Source organism: Humulus lupulus, chromosome 6, assembly GCF_963169125.1.
Source record: "Humulus lupulus chromosome 6, drHumLupu1.1, whole genome shotgun sequence".
Lineage (NCBI taxonomy): Eukaryota > Viridiplantae > Streptophyta > Magnoliopsida > Rosales > Cannabaceae > Humulus > Humulus lupulus.
This window is the reverse complement of record NC_084798.1, coordinates 34308092-34329543: the sequence shown is the minus strand read 5'-3', so window position 1 is coordinate 34329543 and position 21452 is coordinate 34308092. Positions and strand designations below refer to the sequence as shown.

At 35.3% G+C, this 21452-nt stretch overlaps 1 protein-coding gene and 1 long non-coding RNA gene across 2 annotated transcripts; both read left to right on the top strand.

Moving 5' to 3' along the window:
* The first annotated feature begins 8060 nt into the window (after positions 1 to 8060).
* On the top strand, positions 8061 to 11185 carry LOC133783958 (uncharacterized). Its single transcript, XR_009871047.1, has 3 exons — positions 8061 to 8811; positions 9744 to 9807; positions 10968 to 11185. It is a non-coding gene; the product is annotated as an uncharacterized LOC133783958 (long non-coding RNA).
* Positions 11186 to 16906: 5721 nt separating this feature from the next.
* On the top strand, positions 16907 to 20173 carry LOC133784958 (uncharacterized). The gene is made up of 2 exons (XM_062224221.1): positions 16907 to 16916; positions 19440 to 20173. Exons 1-2 carry the CDS (start codon positions 16907 to 16909, stop codon positions 20171 to 20173), a joined length of 744 nt encoding a protein of 247 aa, XP_062080205.1.
* The last annotated feature ends 1279 nt before the right edge of the window (positions 20174 to 21452 follow it).

The following is a 21452-nucleotide window of genomic DNA, read 5'->3' as shown; positions in this document are numbered from 1 at the left end:
ATCTACTAATGATCATCTTTGTGGTATAAATTAAATCTTTTATGATAAAAGGCATGTTAATAAAATATATTAATTTACATCGGTCCAGTCATGTATAATAACTATTATACATAGTACCTTTACTAAAATGCTTATCCACATTAGTGATCTGATTCAAAATCACATGCACTACTAAGTAATGCTTAGTAAATCGTACTAGCAACCCTTAATTAAAGATTATGTACTTTAATATGTTGCTGACTTATTTTATTCATATTCTGTTACAAGATCATACACTAGAATATGAATAAGGAATTTTCTGATATTTATTAATTATAATAAATAATAATTAACTTATTCATTTATAATATATTTGTATTTCACATAATTCACAATATATTATCTTTTAACTTGCTTTTAGGGCATAAACCCTGACAATCTCCCACTTGCACTTGAAGCAAGTCTAGTACCTTCTAACTATTAGAAGTTGTTCCTGTATCTGACTATTCAAGCTAAGTCTTTAGATAAAGTCTAATAGATAATGTTACTTTTATGTTTTAACAACCATCACACTATCTCTGTATAATATACAAACTTACTTTTGTATATCTTCCTTCTTTGCCACTTTTATTTCCCCTTAGATTTTTTATCACTAGATTAACCAATGATCAATATTACTGATAATATTAGAACATTAAATCTATTACTAGATTTGAAATTAATTTCGATTAATCTAGAACCTCTAGTAGTCACAACTTGAGTATTCATTAATTATGATAATTAATGGTTACTTGGTTCCCATGACTAATCATGAAAATTAAATAGATAGAAATCTACTTTGATTTTCTTATATGATTATACTGAAATGTAAATCAGTGCCTTTTAATATAAGATTTCGATCTCATATTCAATTAATAAGAATATTTATTTCTTGTTATTGCAACAATACTTTAATATATTATTTTCATTAATTAAATAACTAAATCTAAAATTTCTAGTGTTTATGACTTCACGCTTTATTTTATTGTTTATTCCTATTGGGTTCAAAATATATTAGGCAGTATATTTATTCCTCTCACTCAGACAAACAATTCTCTGTCATTTATGTGCATATTCATAAATTCAAAACGGAATGGTTTCGAATTTATTTTATAAATTTCATGTATTTGAACACTTCCAATATAAATTCTAAAATTAACAAGTTTGTTTACATTATTCCCATAATATAAATAATGTTAAATTAAGAATTAAATCTCAATTTAACTATACTTGTGACAAATGCACACATGTCCAAGTTCTTCATTAAATCAATTATTTGATAACTTCATGTCTTCATTATTTATTCATATTGTATGTCCTTCTATTTAATCATAATAAATAGATTATCTCACATAATAACTAATAACTTACCACATGTTTTCCACTATAAACGACTTTCTCGAATCTACCATATTTCTATGGTTTAATAAAATTGAATTTCTTCTTTAATTCATTCTTATTAAACTTTGTCAAACATGATATTGAATTTTCCAATCATTAGTTATTAATAGATAATTATCGAATAATTATAACTTTAGACTTTCGTTTGAATTTTGAAAACCTGAGCTTTCCCATTAATAACTCTAGTTGATTTTGAATGTCCACTCATTAAATGACACTAACTTTGTCAGTTGGATAGTCAAAATATCCATATGGATTTAGAATTTCAATAAATTCTATTTATTAAATTTACAGTTTCTGAATTCTTTATAATTTCATAAATAAGAATTCATCCATATCCCAGTGAGTTATCATCAGACAATGCTCCCACTAAAATATTTGATAGGTTTTTATTTTTCTAAAAAACAGTGTATTTTTCCTTGTAATTAAATGAATTTGATCTTTATGATTAATGTTTGATTTCTCAAAACTAATCATTTAGATGATCATTTATTTTGAGTGTTACCAATATAAAATTTGTCGATACAAATTCTTATTAATTTACTCAAAATTTGTGTATGCTTAATACAACTCAATTTATCTTCCAATTTTAAATTAAGTCTCCTTAATTGAAAATTAATTTTAGAATCATAATCTCAATATATCAACTATATCTTTGTGATCTAAAATTCCAATTAAGATCTGTTTTGAGCAAACCTTAACTCTAAGACAAATTATAACTGAAGTAATAATTTAAGCAATATTAGAGTTAAAGTTAGTGGCTCTTGACTTCATCAATGCTCTTCTTAATCTTCTAGGTGGAATCTTGATAGTTTTGAGTAGCTCGCATCACCGAATCTGATTCTTCATCTGCACTAGATAAACAAAACAAAGTTAGTGGCTCTTGAATATAAAACTCAAGATGACAAATTCATTTTCCACTTTTGTTTTTAGGATAAGTGTAAATCATATTTACCTTGCCCTCCTATTCCGTAGTCTTTGAATGAAATTTTCCTTAGCGAGAAGGATGTTTCTTTCATGAACCCATTGTTCATGAATGTGAGCGTACTTGTTGTGTACAGCCCTCCAAATGTCATTTGCATAGACAAAATAGTCATATGCATCTCTAATTTCTTTAGTAAATGGAGAGAGCAGAATTTTCCGTGCACGGTTGTTGAGTTCATACCATTACACATATGCTTCTTGAACGAAATCCAAGGCATTTTCATTTGGCATTTGCCATGGAACTTGTGTTGCAACTACATCAATTAAATCCTCTCTCAGCAAGAGAATTTCTATGTCTATCTTCCACTTAGTTATGTTTTGTCCATTTAGTGGGGTAACTTGGTTAAAAGTGTATCCGACCATATTAAAACTAGACTGGAAAATAAAACATAAAAGAAAAACAAAGATTTTAAGCAATAAATATAAATACAAATAAAAAATAATAAATGAAAAAATAAATATCAATTTCGGAAAATTAAAAATGATGCAAGAGCACAATTAAAACACATAAAAAAAGCATTTAATTATTCCACGATAAAACTACTTAAATGTTAAAGTGCCGCCTTAGAGTCGGTCAAATTAATTTCAAATAGTTTATAAGACACTCTTAACTTTATTAATTATAATTAAAACAACTCTTATTTTCCTTATAAAATAAAGTACTGTTTATTTGGTCAAGTCACATCCTCCGTATTGAGACTAAGATGTGACTTTGTGAGTGTAAATGTAATGCCTCAAAATCCCTAATGAAGTTTAATTGTTGGATTAGTAGGCTGGGAGGGCCATAATTGATTTATTATGCCATTAAATAATTATATGCATGATTATGTGAATTATATTATTATATGATGATAAATGCATGCATGTGCGTCCACTTTTCGTTATAAGGGCATTTTGGTAATTTGGCCCGTTGATGGCATATTTGTATATTTTCATGCATGATGGTGAATTATTAATGAGGCCACATTATAATGTGGATTTTTTCGAGCTATTTGGCATGAGACGATCTTTGAATGCAAGTTAGCGGTTTGGTCATAACGGGGTTATTTACCGGGCTCGGGGTGAGTCTCGGGGTAATTTGATGATTAGTACATTACTGAAAATTAAAGGGTAATGGGATATGATTTATTAGCATTTGAGAATATTGAGAATAATGGGAATTGGAAGACGTTAATTATGATTAATGAGATAGACGGGAAATGATAATTTTGCCCTTAGGGGCTGTTAAGGAAATAAATATGATCTAGGGGCATTTTGGTCATTTGACCAAGGGATATATTCAACCATAGAAAGATGTAGAAGGACATAAGCTGAAGTAAAACAGAGCCTTCCTTCTTCTCTCCCACGATCATCTTTTTCTTCTTTTTCCTTTGGAATTTTGAAGCTCCAATTGAGGATTCAAGCTAGGGAATCAAGCCTTGAGGATCTAGGATTGTGTTCTACCATTGAAGAGGGTTTAATCCTGAGTTTGAGGTAAGGTTTCAGTTCAATTTTTCTGGTTCCTTGCTCTGTTTTTGTGTTAGTTTTGAGCTTGAAATTTTGATTATAGAAGTGGGAATTTGATGAGGTTTTAAATGGTTTAAAGCTTGAGTTTTGTGGTTAAACTAGTAGACATGATGTGTTGGTGATTGGTTGTCATTTCTGGGTTGGTTTGATAAGAGTTTGATGAGGTTTTGATGGGAGAAAATAGGGGTTTTTGGCTAATGGGCAGATAGGGTCGTGGCGCTAGGTTGGTATGCCGTGGCGCAAGGTGCAGACAGAGAAGAGGCTAGCGCCTTTGTTTGGGAGGCGGGTCGCGGCATAGTGGAGTAGGGTCGCGACTCTTAAGGGCCTATTTGGCCAGAAATGTGTTTTTTTCATGGGAACTCAAACTTTAGGCCTCAAGATCGTTCCTACTACCCGGTTTAGTAGGATTCGACGTCCCGAAGGCTAAGTCTTGGTCCGAGAACCTTTTATTATTCATTTTATTGATGGAATCCCATATTTGGTTATGACTAGGTGACCGCTAAGGGACTTAAGGACTAATCATTCTCAAGGGTCATTCTTTTATTATTTCACGCTCGAACTAGAGGTAAGAAAAATGCACCCAATATGTGACATGCATGGTTATTAATGAGGCATGTTGAGTGCTATATATGTGGACATTGATTTCATATTAAATGCTTAGCAGTCTTTCTTATCTGTGAATGGTACTGACTTATTAGTCAGAATCGGCAGTGGTGTCAATATTGATTGTGAAGCTGTGACTTATTAGTCACATTCGACAGTAGTACTGAGCACTGGTCGTATGGTATTGGCTTATCAGCCAAGAACAGTATTAGCGTGTTTAACGCAAGCTGAAAAGATTAGATCTAATCGACATAAGCATTATCATCATAAGCATGAAATGCTAGACCGACCTTAAGTTTGATGAAAACAAAAGTGCTTATCTAGTCTAAAGGCTAATTACTTAGAGTCGGGGCCAGAAGGCTCAGGTGACTGCATCGTCACACGGATATGGGTGCGGAGCCTAAGTTCGTGACTTACTCATCAGTCATTTATCTGATTCAAGTTCGTGACTCCAAAGTCACTTATCTGGTTTAAGTTCGTGACTTACTCATTAGTCACTTATCTGATTAGGGTTCAGAGCCCTAGAGATAGAGTTATTAGTTATCTATTTAGAGTATGACTTAATAGTCACTTATCTGATTGGGCTGCAAGCCCCAACATGATTATCAAAATCTTTATTGCTCATCACTTATCTGATTTGGGCTACAAGCCCAGTATGATTACCATAATCATCAATTGATATTGTATACATGCAGTAATGAGTTTTCTTGCTGAGCCTTGGCTCATGGGTGCTATGTGGTGCTGGTAAAGGAAAAGAAAAGCTCACCCAGACTTGAGTGGAGAGCTTAGGTGGCGATGTGTAAATATGCGGCCGCTTGACCACCACGGCCAAGGTGTTTCTCAGAGGAACTAGGGGTTAGCCCTATTTTTGCCGCTTAGGTCAGCGGGTTGTAATTTTTACTCTGTAATGATCGTTTTGGATTGTAAATAACTTGTAAACGCTTTTATGGGCCCATGTACAGTTTTGTGTTTTAAATAAAATATATCATTTCCTTTTGTTCGAGATTTTTTCACCTTAACCTATGAATAACACCTAGATGCACGTTTATAACCTAATGACTCGTTTAGCAATTTAAGCACTATTTAAAGTTCACAGTAACGGTCTTGGAGTAAACAGGGCGTTACAATAACCCATTATTTTAGATTCCATGACTCAACTTAGGAAATGTCGCCTTAGGGTCTGTGACGCCCCACGTCACTATGGCTGCTTTCTGGAATGACGACTGGTCCTACAAACCAACACGAGTCTTTTCAGCGTGCTTTGCCCTCACTCACATGCTTCCTAGGAAAACTTCCCAGGAGGTCACCCATCCCTAGATTACCCCAGGTCAAGCACGCTTAACTTTGGAGTTCTCAAGTGATGGGCTACCGAAAAGAAGATGCATCTTGTTGATATAGGTAGTACCCATCAATCCATTTAAGCCCTCTTCAACTGTGTAGTCCCATACCTACACAGTCTTAGAATCATCACACTTGACCTTCCCCAGGCGGTGTGGGATTGCACAGCTTACCCGGTCTTTCCCCTTACAGATCACGGGATTCTGACTGTCATAGGGTCGGTCAACCTAAAATACATCATTTCATCCTATCTAATTAAAGAAGTCAACCTTGTAAAAGCATGGTTCAATACCTTCCTTATGGAGACGAAAACTAAGTCGTCACGATGCCTTCCCCATACTAAACGTTGTTGTACTAATAATGGAGACCGTAGGTTTCATATTAAATGACAACATTGTCCCACCCACTATTTAAAAAAAATGTGTTTTGGTAATTAAAACTATTTTTATTAAAATAAGTTTTAATTCTATTTAACCTTAGCAATGTTATTATTAAGTAAATTATTAAACTAGCCAGAATATAATTTAATTAATTTCTATTACATTCTAAATAAATTAATTTAAAAAACTCTTTGAAAATTAAAGTTGGTTAAATAAAAGACTTACTATAAATATAAAGTCATAAGGTGTGATTTACTAAGTTTTTAACTACTTAAATAACCTAGCATTTTACATGCAATTGATTTCAGAAAACAATTCATATAAAACATATAGGACAATCCTAAATAATCATGTTTCTATAAATGAGATACATGATTATCAAAATAACTATGTGCCATTTCATGTATGGCAAGATATAATGCATGAGCATGTTATTAATCAACTATCAAATAACATTTGTTTAAATAAATAAATAAACAATGAATAGTGAACCGAGTAGCTATTGGGTATTTCTAAAATTACAACTCTTGGAAAAATAGAAATAAATTACAAAATGAGCTATTGATGTAGAAACCGCAGTCTTCTCTCTTCTTCTCTTTAAGGCTCATACAATGTAATTTTAGGAATCACCATGCCCACCACCATTAACTAGAAAAATAAATTTCCAATTACTTAAATAATTTTAAAACAAATTTTAAATCAATTAACCCTATTAATCTTGTCTAAGTAGTCGCAATAAATAATTAAATAATTGGAATTTAATTAATTATTTAAATTTGAGATATTTTAAAATATCTCAACCAACTAACTACATTTTAATTTATGAAATTAAAATAAACTGTTAAAATTCAAATTAAACAATTTTAACTAACTGACAAGATATTTATGCAAAAAATTGGTTATTATTTAAACAATAAATGTTTAGAATGATTATTTTAAAAACTAATAACTAACGACTTTGAGAAATTGATAGTTAATTTCTAATTAAACCAATTTTAACAAAATAACTAATTAAAATAATATTTAATTATATAGTTGTATAAAAATAATTAAATATTTAAACCTATTATTTAAACTTAGATATTTTAGAAAAATATCCTAAACAACTAACCAATTTTATTTTTCAGAAAAATAAAATAATTTAGAAAATTTTAATTTTTAATTAACTAACTTAACAAACAAAAAATATCTAAACCAATTTTGCAAGAATATAGGGATATTAAAAATATATTGGAACTAAAAAAAAATAGTTCCACAACTATAGGGGTTCGGCTACTAGGAGTCGATGGTGGTGGTGGTGGTGGTCCGGTGTGTACGCCCTGATTTTCCCACGGGTTGATTAGCAAGCCGAGCTGCGGCATAGCCATGATTACCTCATGATCATCCCCAGGGGCCGGAGCTCCGGGCCTTCCTCTCAATGAAAGCACCAAACTGTTGACGCGATTATTCGCCAACAGGTAATTAAGAGAAGGAGAGAAAGGGATTAGTGCTAAAGGTGAATCGAAATAGATATATGATCTTCGAGGATGAAAGAGGTGACTCAAGACACGGTTTTTAAGTGGTTCGAAGGTTATAACCATTCTACTCCACTAGTCAATATTATTGATCTATACTGAGTATTTGATTACAGAGTATTTCTTACAAGAGATTATTTTTCCAACCACTATCAACTCCCAGGGTCTCCATATTTATAGGAGAAGGCACCTGGAAGTTGGTAAGAAGGTCATCCTGTAATATCCAACATTTTCATAATACATTTATTTATTATAAATCAAAGTTTTAATACATAAAATGTACAACTTTACAAATTAAGAAATAGTAATGGAAAAATAGTGTTTAAAATATGATTTTATGTTTTTAATGAGATTAAAGAAAGAGAAACTTGAGTAGTCAAGTATTGGACCCAAATGTCATATAATTTTAATTGGGGATTTTTATAAAATTAAGAAAGTTTGGCTAAAGGGCTTATTTGAAAAGAATTTTAGTATTTTGGGTCCAAGTGTAATTTTTAAAAATAAATAAATAAATAAAATAAAATAAAATAAAATAAAAGGCTTCAGCCTTTCATTTTACCCGAGCCCCTCTCTCTCTCTCCTCAGAAACTCTCTCTCTCTCTCTCTCTCTCTCTCTCTCTCTCTCTCTCTCTCTCTCTCTCTCTCTCTGCGTGTTACTGTTGCCGACGACGCAGGAGTACTTTCCGGCCACCATTTTTAGCCACGCGCCGGACCGTTGGATTCAGAGGCCTCCGAACTATCGACCCACGCGGGAATCTAGAGCTCACTCGCCGATTAAACGCCTCAACCACTCGATTTAAGTTCGGCCACCCCGCGACTTCAAAGTTGCGATTCGGCCACCTCGGGCATCCGTTTGCCGATCCGTCACCACCATCGTGCTCCTCGTGTTGTGGGCTTCAAAACCCAATAACTTGTTCCTACATCTACCATAGTTGGGTGGTGGGCCCACCACGAGCCACCGCGATCCACCGTAGATCGACGGTCGAAACTTAGTGTTCGAGGTTCCGAAGTACGTTTTGAGTCTCAGAAAATCATCGTTTGACTTATTGTGGAACCCGATCATTTTGGTATAATTTCTTTAACCTATATATTGTGATTTAATTGTGATTGATTAGAGTAATTGTTATTATGTGTATTTATAGTATATAATTATATATTATTGATATGTGGAATATTTTCTGTAATTTACTGGCTGTCTGGGATTATATATATTTTTTATACAGGTTTTGATTTTGGAATTGTCCACTTTATAGCCGTTGTGCTGTCTAATTTTCTAGAAAATATTAGATATTAAATCAAGTATAAAAATACATATTTAATTGATTTTATATTAATATGGAAATTATTATGATTAAGTAATTTTAATTATTATTGTTATTATTTTGTTAAGTAAATCAAGAATACAGATTCATATATATATATATATATATATGAAAAGTATGATTTATAGTAAACCTATTATCTAACCATTATTATTGTATATTAATATTTGAATATTAAAATAATATCAAATATTAGTTTCTTACAGTTATTGATATTTGTAAGACCAGTGAAGTTTGGAGAAAGTATATTTATTATATCACTGGAATTGATATTATGACTAATTAATAATAATATAAATATTTATATTTATATTATTATCATTATATTGATTATTACAACTTTATGTTAAAAATATGATTTCTTTTATAAAATGACTATTTGAATATATACATCCATATACGTATTGCTATTGAAGTATTTTGTTATTAATATCGAAATAAGTTTAATTATAGACGATAATTATTATTTTTGTTGGGATTATTATTATTATTATCATAAGGGTACATTATCTTATGAGCAAGGTTTAAAGCATGGTTTTATATGAAGAGTTATTTGCATTACGTTGATAATAATTTATTATTATCATTTATATAGTTTCTGGTATTATTAATATACACTATCAATAGTGTATATTTATGATTTTGATAGAATTTAATAAATGATGTGCCTTGAATAGGATTTGTATGGATTTGATTGATTGACTCTTGGTGAGGAATTTTAAAATAAGCTAAGGACCTAAGGTAAGTAAATCTCACCTTTTGTGCTTAAGTGTAAGATGCATGACTACATTGATTGTGTACATCTGATGAGTTAAGTATGGTATGATGATGATGCATATGATAAGTATGTGAAGAATGGTTATATGAACACCATAAGGGTGTTGTGTGATATGTAATTGATGAATTCTGTGATATGTGAAAGATGTCTTACTTGGTTAAGAATGATATGAATTATGTGCAAGTATGTGTTCTTATGTTGATGGATATGTGGATTACTCTATGTTCATGATTTGTTATATGTTATGATATATGAAGCGTTTAAGTTTTTAGGCTGGAAACCTTAGACCTGAGCCATAGCTCTACGTTAAGGTATAACAACGCCACCAACCCAAAGCTTCATGTATTATGACTAAAGATGTTTTGAGTTATATGAGATGTGATACAATGCCTTGATTGAATACCATCAACATCAGTCATGAACACGAACATTGGCATTTCAGCATCAGCATGTATGCATGGCATGTACAGTTATGTGATACATTATTATGTGATATAAGACCATGCATATGAATATGAGAAAAGTTATGAAATGTCTTGAAAAGTCTTATGTAAAGTTAAACATTTTAATGACACAAGGCTTAAGCAAAGTGATAATAAGATGTTTAAAAAGGGTGCCACTGTTTTGATGAAGCAATCAAGTAAGTTCAGTAAAGAAGACGGAAGTCTATAAGACTTATAGTGGCTGCCCACTAGTGTGGGCTAGGTCAGAGTTGACCATTCAGATATGTTTGCCATGTTTCCGTCTTTCTCCTCCATATGTGTAATAAGTATGGCAGCTATGGCAACGATGAAATGAGTGTTATGATGAGCCTAGCTGAGATGATGGCTAGCCGGAGGAGAACCCATGGGATTCTATATGATATGTGTAACAAGCCCTGCAGGCATTGGCTGAATCAAACAGTGTGCACAAGTGATATTGGGCCCATAAAAATGTGAAACTAAAAGAAGGAGCATAAAAGTAAAGTTTGAAAGTGCATGAGCAATAAATGAAATGCATAAGTATATAAGTCAGCATATTAGTATATGTGCACTACAAACTCACGACATTCATGTGTATGTGTATGCATGAGATTTGCTTACTGAGCGTTAGCTCATTATGTTATTTTCCAACATTTTTCCAGGTGTGGCTTTAGCTGTTGAGCAACTTGTGGAGCACGGACTCAGTAGCAATGCAATAATGGTTTAGAGTTTTCATATGGCTGCCTTAAATTCAAAGTATTCATACGTGTAATAATTTCTTCTAATAAGTTTATATAAAAGTTTTAAATTTTTCTGTATTTCTTCGTATCATTTTATTTAATTCTTTTGGTCAAGTGCCTTACATACTCGTAAACCCTAGAATTACGAGTATGTGGCAGACGTACCCTACCTTAGGGACGTTACACATCCCGTGACCTTCTTAGTTGTCGTATCAATTCTGTGACATTCATGATTAATTCCTAAACCTGACACATAAGTGTGGTCAAATCAATAGGTAAGGAGGTAATGGATCGCACGGCCCAACCCAGTCGTGGGTGTCTGAATACGCACGTTCCTGCTGCGTGTCTGAGAAGTCAGGGGGATATCAGACACGTGATGCCTGATATATGCACGTTTACCTTGTGTATGTTGACTTCAGAAAGGGTCATAGCCTCCATATGAAGCTTGTACCACGAGCTTCATACTTAGATCGGTCTTCGGCCTTCGGAACCCCTGCCCCGGCCTTGGGCAGTGAAGGCGAGCCCTTGGGGCTTCCTCGAGCTAAGAAGGCACGACATTACGACAGAAGCTCCGGCCCCTGGGGATGATCATGAGGTAATCATGGCTAAGCCGCAGCTCGGCTTGCTAATCAGCCCGTGGGAAAATCAGGGCGTACATCTGCCCCCAAGCTCCTGCTCGTGGTATACTACGTCGTATATAAGACCACAGTAGGGGCTTTTAGACTTCCCCATGAACTCTTCGTATTCCACTTTTTACGCAGGCGCCTGATACGTGGAACATCGTGGGTGGTGACGGTACGTCTTACGAGAACCGCATTTAATGGCCTAGCCTATGCCCAGCCGTCGTTTCGTATTTCGAGTGGAGGGCCTTGGATCCCTCATCAGGGCCATCCAACGGCTCTCTACACGTGATCCTTTACGCATATAAAAAGGGGTGGCCACCCTACGCATGGGCCACCCTTTCATTTGAAAATTTTCAAACTCCTCTTCTTCTCCTCTCTTTATCTCAGAAGAACAAACCCTCTACTCTGTTACTGCCATCTTCAGCGTTCAAGAAGCTTAGGCGCACGAATTTCTTCGAAGCTTTTACCAAGGCGACACCTCCATCCACCTCCCAGCTACACACGGTAAGTTTCCTAACCATGTGCGTTTTGAGAATATATGCCACTGTAGCATAGGTAAATTTTTTTACTGTAGCCGCATGCAAGGTTTTACTGGGTTTTGTGGATATGGAGGGTGAAAGCCCTTTTTAGGTTAGGGTATCTTTGTTGTAGGAAACCATTTTAGAGTATGGGTTTTAGGATGCTTTTTCTGGGGAAAATTTTCTGGGTAGGAGTTTTGATAATTTTGGGTGCAAAACCGGGTAGCTTAGGGAACACGCCTTACAGGCGGTTTTGCAATTTTCTGCCTACTGAAACTTTCCCCCCAAGGCAAATTCTATCCTGACCCTCCTGACACACGAATCCCGAGGAATCGGGGATCTGTCGGGAGCACAGGCGCGTGTTCATCAAACCGCGTGGTCCCACTCTCCACGGATTGGGCTTACCTCAGCTCGTGCAAATAATAATTGCTTTTTCTTCATGCTTGGGTCGCCTTTTCTGAAATGTTTTCTTTTGTTCGTTAGGTGACCAGATGGATCCAAAGAGGAATCTCCCACAGACGAACGTCAGCAGCTCGGCCTCCCGGCAGGACAGAGGAAAGGCGGCGATGCCTAGCTCCCCGATCCCCCGCTCCAGGCCGCGAACGACTCTTCGAGCGGCGCACAGCTCCGTTCACCCTCTGAGGCAGGTCGGGCCACCACGGATGCTTTCCCTAGGAAAATTTTCTGGGTAGGAGTTTTGATAATTTTTTGGTGCAAAACCGGGTAGCTTAAGGGACACGCCTCACAGGCGGTTTTGCAATTTTCTGCCTACTGAAACTTTCCCCCCAAGGAAAATTCTATCTTGACCCTCCTGACACACGAATCCTGAGGAATCGGGGATCTGTTGGGAGCACAGGCGCTTGTTCATCGAACCGCGTCGTCCCACTCTCCACGGGCTGGGCTTACCTCAGCTCATGCAAATAATAATTGCTTTTTCTTCATGCTTGGGTCACCTTTTCTGAAATGTTTTCTTTTGTTCGTTAGGCGACCAGGTGGCTCCAAAGAGGAATCTCCCACAGAAGAACGTCAGCAGCTCGGCCTCCCGGCAGGACAGAGGAAAGGCGGCGATGCCTAGCTCCCCGATCCCCCGCTTCGGGCCGGCGGTGGAGAAGGAGGTCGAGGTGGCACCTGATGCATTCTTTGAGGCGGAAAGGATCGTCTCAAAGATCACCAATCAGGCAAAGATTAACAAAATCTTCCTTTCCCACAACATCGCCCTGGGGAAAGCATCCGTGGTGGCCCGACCTGCCTCAGAGGGCGAACGGAGCTGTGCGCCGCTCGAAAAGTCGTTCGCGGCCTGGAGCGGTGAACACTTTAAGGCAGGGGCCTTCCTCCCCCTGGATTAGTATTTTGCTGATTTCCTCAACTACATGGGGTTGGCCCCATTTCAGCTCCCCCCCAACTCCTACCGTCTGCTGGCAGGGTTGAGGTATTTGTTCCAGAAAAGCACGAGTGGGAGGTCCCCACTCCTGCCAACAGGTCGCCTAACGAACAAAAGAAAACACCTACCGTTTGCTGGCAGGGTTGAGGTATTTGGTGCTTTCATTGGAATCTCATGATCACCAAACTGTTGAAGCGGTTCTTCGCCAACAGGTAATTAAGAGAAGGAGAGAAAGGGATTAGTGCTAAAGGTGAACCGAAATAGATATATGATCTTCGAGGATGAAAGAGGTGACTCAAGACACGGTTTTTAAGTGGTTCGAAGGTTATAATCCTTCTACTCCACTAGTCAATATTATTGATCTATATTGAGTATTTGATTACATAGTATTTCTTACAAGAGATTATTTTTCCAACCCCTATCAACTCCCAGGGTCTCCATATTTATAGGAGAAGGCACCTGGAAGTTGGTAAGAATGTCATCCCGTGACCTTCTTAGTTGTCGTATCAATTCTGTGACATTCATGATTAATTCCTAAACCTGACACATAAGTGTGGTCAAATCAATAGGTAAGGAGGTAATGGGCCGCACGGCCCAACCCAGTCATGGGTGTCTGAATACGCACGTTCCTGCTACGTGTCCGAGAAGTCAGGGGGATATCAGACACGTGATGCCTGATATATGCACGTTTACCTTGCGTATGTTGACTTCAGAAAGGATCATAGCCTCCATATGAAGCTCGTACCACGAGCTTCATGCTTAGATCGGTCTTCGGCCTTCGGAACCCCTGCCCCGGCCTTGGGCAGTGAAGGCGAGCCCTTGGGGCTTCCTCGAGCTAAGAAGGCACGACATTACGACAGAAGCTCCGGCCCCTGGGGATGATCATGAGGTAATCATGGCTAAGCCGCAGCTCGGCTTGCTAATCAGCCCGTGGGAAAATCAGGGCTAAGCCGCAGCTCAGCTTGCTAATCAGCTTGACTTGCTAATGAAAGTGGAATACGAAGAGCTTCGTATTCCAATGAAAGTGGAATACGAAGAGTTCATGGGGAAGTCTAAAAGCCCCTACTGTGGTCTTACATACGACGTAGTATACCACGAGCAGGAGCTTGGGGGGCAGATGTACGCCCTGATTTTCCCACGGGCTGATTAGCAAGCCGAGCTGCAGCTTAGCCAGGATTACCTCATGATCATCCCCAGGGGCCGGAGCTTCTATCGTAATGTCGTGCCTTCTTAGCTCGAGGAAGCCCCAAGGGCTCGCCTTCACTGCCCAAGGCCGGGGCAGGGGTTCCGAAGGCCGAAGACCAATCTAAGCATGAAGCTCGTGGTACGAGCTTCATATGGAGGCTATGACCCTTTCTGAAGTCAACATACGCAAGGTAAACGTGCATATATCAAGCATCACGTGTCTGATATCCCCCTGGCTTCTCGGACACGCAGCAGGAACGCGTGTATTTAGACACCCACGATTGGGTTGGGCCGTGCGGCCCATTACCTCCTTACCTATTGATTTGACCACACTTATGTGTCAGGTTTAGGAATTAATCATGAATGTCATAGAATTGATACGACAACTAAGAAGGTCACGGGATGACATTCTTACCAACTTCCAGGTGCCTTCTCCTATAAATATGGAGACCCTGGGAGTTGATAGTGGTTGGAAAAATAATCTCTTGTAAGAAATACTCTGTAATCAAATACTCAGTATAGATCAATAATATTGACTAGTGGAGTAGAAGGATTATAACCTTCGAACCACTTAAAAACCGTGTCTTGAGTCACCTCTTTCATCCTCGAAGATCATATATCTATTTCGGTTCACCTTTAACACTAATCCCTTTCTCTCCTTCTCTTAATTACCTGTTGGCGAAGAACCGCGTCAACACGGTGCTTGACCATCGGCTCAGGAGGGAGAACCACACGGCCGGCGACAACAAGTGCCACCACTGCCATGTGGTGTTGGTACGATCGGATGGGGTAGGACGTCCGCCTGGACCCTTGGGGTCCGATCGTGCATGGCTTTCACGCATGCATGCGGCTAAACTGCATGGGGACGGTGGCTATGATCATCCATGATGAACGGGAGCTGTGAAGCTCCCAACGTGGTTGAGGAGTTGTGAAGCTTTGTGGCGGTGGTGTGAAGTTTCGGGGCAGTGGCTTTGTAACTTCGGGACCGAGACACAAGGCTGGAAGCCATGGCTCGAGTTGGTCCTCCGGGGCCGATCGGGTCTTTGGCTCATCGTGGTCTCGATTTCATCTCGATGAGGTCCGGGGTCACTCCTTGAACCCGAGGTCGCTCATCCATGGTAAGTGAAATTTTTCCAGCAATAATTTACATTATAAATTACAAAAAAAATTCTTATGCTATTAAAAATGGCTTACGTGAATTCTAACAAGGCATGAAAAAACCTAACCCAATAGTACCATATAATTAACGATTCACATTCAACCACACAGTCATAAACTCAACCATCCATTCACATATATATTAAATGCAAGAAACCCACACAAAATTTAATGCAAGCATATATGTAGATAGCTCTGATACCAATTGTTGTTTTTTATGGTTTAAATCAGAGAACAACGGAAGCAATTTATTAAAATTCAATTAAAATCATAAGCCTAGAATCTCAACATATATGCATGACATTAAATTAACCATATAAAAGATAGAGAAAGTTACATCTCGATGCCTATCAAAATTCCTCGCATCTTTTTGTATATTTACGATAATCCAATCCTCGCAATTCCAATGTGACATATATCTCACACCTTGATCTTCCAAATCAGCCTCTAACACACCAGGACGTGTGTGGGCACGTAGCTTACTATGGTATTGATTTCTAGTGATCGCTAAGTGTTCTCAACTCCTGAGACTTAGTGATGGTGAAGAGAAAAATGAAGAGCTAGATTTTCAGAAAACTAGATTGATCATCATCTTAGGTCAAACCTATAATGATGTATTTATAAGGTTTTATCTAATCCAATAAAGATAAATAACATTTTTTATTTAAACTAAATTTAAATAATAAAATATCTTTATTACCTTTTTATTTAATATCCAATATTTTAAACTAATCAAAATATCTTATTAAATAAATATATTTTAAATATTATATCTAATAAAATATTTAAGACAAATCCACATGACACTCCTATAGTGCTACACGCCTATGACTGTACAATCATAGGCGTGTGACATTATTTTAATGCTCAAAAAACATTTTTCTCAATTTGACTTCAAATAAAATAATATATTTATATTTAAATTAATATTATTTAATAAAAAATTAACCTTATTTTATTTTCTATTGGATTAAACCCTCTGTGCAATCTCCAATAATGGCCTCAGGTTAGTGTTTCCGCTCTTGTGTTAATATTCTTCTTTAATTTAGCAAAGGATCTATAGAATTATGATTTAGGATTTCTCATATATGCATTTATAATGACATGATTTTGGATTATGTGTTGGAGATTATTGTTTATTCATGTTATTTGAGTGTATTAGAAATTCTAACAAGTGGTACCAGAGCCACCTTTGCTGAATTTATTGAAGATTTGATGATTTTGTTCATAAGAAATTTGAGGATTTTATAAAATTAGGGTTTTGATTATGAGATAATATTGTTGCTTTTGTTATTTTTTATCACATTTATGGGCATATTTTCATGTTTCGATATAATATGCATATATAAATTAATTGAACACTTTTGTGGATGTTATGTGCCATTGAAAATTATGATAATATAGCGTAATTAGGCTTCAACTTTAAGTCTCAAGTTTCATTATTTTGTGACTATATATATATATATAATTGAAATGTTGGCACAATTTTGTTTAATAGATGATTGTTTCGATTCTCTCATCATTGGCTTCAGCGTATATATATATACTAGATAAAAGCAACGTGCAATACGCACGTTTGTTTAGTTTTATTCATAGAATTTATTAATTATTTTTATTAAATTTATATTAATGTCATATAAATTTTAAATAAATATCCTATTTTAATTAAATAATTTATTTATTTTTGTTTTAGTTTTTGAATTTAGGAATGACAACAAGAGATTATATATTATATGTTTAATGTAATATTAAATATTATACATGGATTTTAAATTTAAGTTTCTTGCTAATTTAAAAAATATATATAATTTTTTGCTAATTCATAGTAGATTATATTATATATTTAATATGATATTATTCTAATAAGTAAGTTTATGTTTAATTAAATTAAATTATATTTGTTCTAGTTTTTGAATTTGGGAGTGACAATAAGAGATTATATATTATATGTTTAATGTAATATTAAATATTATATATGAATTTTAAATTTAAGTTTCTTGCTAATTTTTTTTAAAAATAATTTGTTGCTAATTTATAGTAGATTATATTATGTGTTTAATATGATATTATTCTAATAAGTGAGTTTAAGTTTAATTAAATTTTATTTAAGTTATAAAATGTAAAATTTTATTAATTTTAAATAATTATCATTGTAAAATATCTCAAAAATATCATATTTTAATTTATTTAATTTTTTCTTATTTTTAAATAATTATCATTGTAAAATATCTCAAAAATATCCTATTTTAATTGATTTAATTATTTATTATTGTTAAATTATTATCATTATAAAATATCTCAAAAATATCCTATTTTAATTTTTTTTTAAAATATCCTATTTTAATTGATTTAATTATTTATTATTGTTAAATTATTATCATTATAAAATATCTCAAAAATATCCTATTTTAATTTTTTAATTATTTATTTTATTTTATTTAAGTTTAAGTGTTTACAAACTACCGTTAAATATAATAATATTCTATTAAATATAAGAATATTCCGTTAAAGTTAACATTAAAAAAATAAAAAACCGTTAAAACCAAAAATTTCCGTTATCTACACACTTATTATATAGAAGAGATATTCATCTCACATGTCGGATATATATATATATATATATTCATCTCATATAAGGATTGTTGTTGTTTTTTTATGAGATTATATATAGTTGGTTTTATTAAAGTTTTTTGTTTATATATAATCATAGCTTCCGTTGTCATCATTGTTTAATATATATATATCATCATCAGATTTGTTTTATTCCGTTGCCATCATTGTTTATATATATATATATATATATATATATATATTTATAGATCATTAGCTTTGTGTGTGGGCTGAGGCCGTTGTTTTCCCGAGTTTGCAAGCTGCAGGGATTTGTTCCTCCACGAGAGATGGAGTTGAGTCATTCGTCAATCAAGTCCTTTGGCCATCACCGCCCTATTCGAGAGAGGGTGGGTTGAGGACAGACTGAAGTATTGTATTTTTTGTTTTATTATTATTATAAACGAAACTATTATATATATAATAATAATACATAATAATTAAATTCAAATTTGGTTTTGGTTTTGGTTTTGGTTTTAGATTTTATCAAAAATATCTAATATTTTAAATTAATTAATTGAAACAAAATATCACCAAAGTGATCTCTTTTGTGTACATTAATTTAATTAAAATATTAAGATAACTGGGTGTATGTAATTCATGCATTTATTAACTGGCCCAAATGTAAGTTAATATTTGGCCAAGTTTCATGCATACCTGTGGTGATAAATATGTGACAAGTATATGGTATTTTGTGTGAGCAATATGTCAGTCCAAATATTGATTTATTGTTTGACATAATTTATTGTCAATGTTTGATTGCTACAACAAGAGTATCACTTACAGTTAATATTATTGTCCAAAGACTTAATATTAATGTTGTGCTTGGTATCTTGAGATGGGATTAACCAAATTTTGAATTTATTGTTTGATTATGCAAAATGATGTGAGCTTGTTTTTGTTTATTTTGTTCTATATTCAGCTAGTTCATCTTCTGCTGCCTCAATATCTGCTAATATTAATTCTATTCCTATGCTTAATGAGACTAATTTCAAGGATTGGAAAAGGAACTTACTTATAGTTCTGGGATGTATGGATTTAGACCATGCATTAAGGGATGAACAACCTGCACCTCTCACTAAGGAAAGCACCCGTGATGAGAAAACGGATTTTGAGAGGTGGGATCGTTCAAATCGCATGAGTTTAATGATTATGAAACACAGCATTCCAGAAGCCTTTTGGGGCACAGAATCCGAAGGGATTACTAAGGCCAAGAATTTTCTTGAACAAATTGAGGAACGTTTTGCTAAAAATGATAAGGTTGAAATGACAACACTTCTAGGTTCTTTGATGACCATGAAGTATAAGGGTCAAGGAAATGTAAGGGAGTACATTATGGAAATGCATCATATTGTCTCAAGACTTAAGACACTTAAGATTGAGCTTTCTGATGATGTGCTTGTGCTTATGATTTTGTTAACGCTTCCTGCACTGTTTAACCAATTTAAAATTAGTTATAACTGTCAAAAGGAGAAATGGACTCTCAATGAACTCATTTATCACTGTGTGCAAGAGGAAGAAAGGTTAAAAAATGACAAAACTGAAAGTTCTCACTTGGCCACTGCCTCTATGGATAAGGGCAATAAAAGAAAATCTGAGAATGAAGCTACTAAGAGTCTAGCCCAAAAGAAACAACAGAAGGATTCAGAAGGTTGATACTTTTGCAACAAGCCTGGACATGTGAAGAAAGATTGTGCCAAGTATCACGCATGGTGTAATGCCCCGAATTTCCTAATAAGGGTTAGGACCTTGATTAGGAGGCCGGGAGGGCCATAATTGAATTATGATGCTATTTAATGATCATATGCATGTTTATGTGAATTATATTATTATATGATGGTAAATACATGCATATGGGAGTATTTATAATTATGAGGGTATGTTAGTAATTTGACCACTGTGGGCGTAATTGTGTAATTTGGGTGCATGCTTGTGATTAATTAATATAGCCACATTATAAGGTGGATTGGTTCGAGCTAGTCGGCATGAGACGATCATGAGATGTAAGTGCTCGGTCTAGTCATAACGGGTTTAAGCTCGAGGCTCAGGGTGAGTCTCAGGGTGAATTTAATGATTAGAGCATTACCGAGAATTAAAGGGTAATGGGATATGGATTATTGGTGTTTGAGGTTATTAAGAATAGCGGGAATTGGAGGGTGTTAATTGTGATTAATGAAATAAGTGCGAAAGGACGGTTTTGCCCTTAGTGGCTGTTAAGGTTATATTTTAGACCTAAGGGTATTTAAGTCCTTTCCCCTCAAAGGATATATATTAGCCATTAAGGCTGTAGAAGAGTAACAAAAACAGAGTTTCTTTTCCTTCTCTCCCGATGGTTTTTCTTTCTCTTTTCTCTTTGGATTTTCGAGCTCCGTTTGAGGAATCAAGCCAAGGAACCAAGCTTAGCCAAGCTAGGGTTATGCTCCACCATTGAAGAGGGTGTGTCGCTGAGATTGAGGTGAGTTTCTAGCCACTAGAACTCTTGCTTTTGCTCTGTTTTCTAAGTTAAGTTTTAGCTGGTTTTTGGGTTGGAAACTTGGGAATTGGTTGGAGTTTTGGCTAGGGTTCTTGGGGTTGTGGTCCCTAGGATATGTGGAGGTGGTATTTGGGTTCATTTGGAAGTTAATTTGATGTTTGGAAGCTTTTGGATTGGGTTAGAAATGGTGGAATCGATGGAAGGAAATTATAGGAATTGGCTGGCTGAAGGTAGCGCTACAGCGCCCAGTGTAGGGCGCTACATCGCTACCTGCAGGGAGGTTGGGCGGTTTGTGGTTCTGTCTTGAGCGCTGGGGCGCTAGAAGGGCAGCGCTGTAGCGCTACCCTGTTCCTTCAGAACCCTGTTTTGGGTGTTTTTAAGGGTTTTTGACTTGGGGTTTCAATCCTTAAGGCCCGGGAACGAATCTACTCACTGTGTGGGCATGTTTTGAGGTCCCGAAAG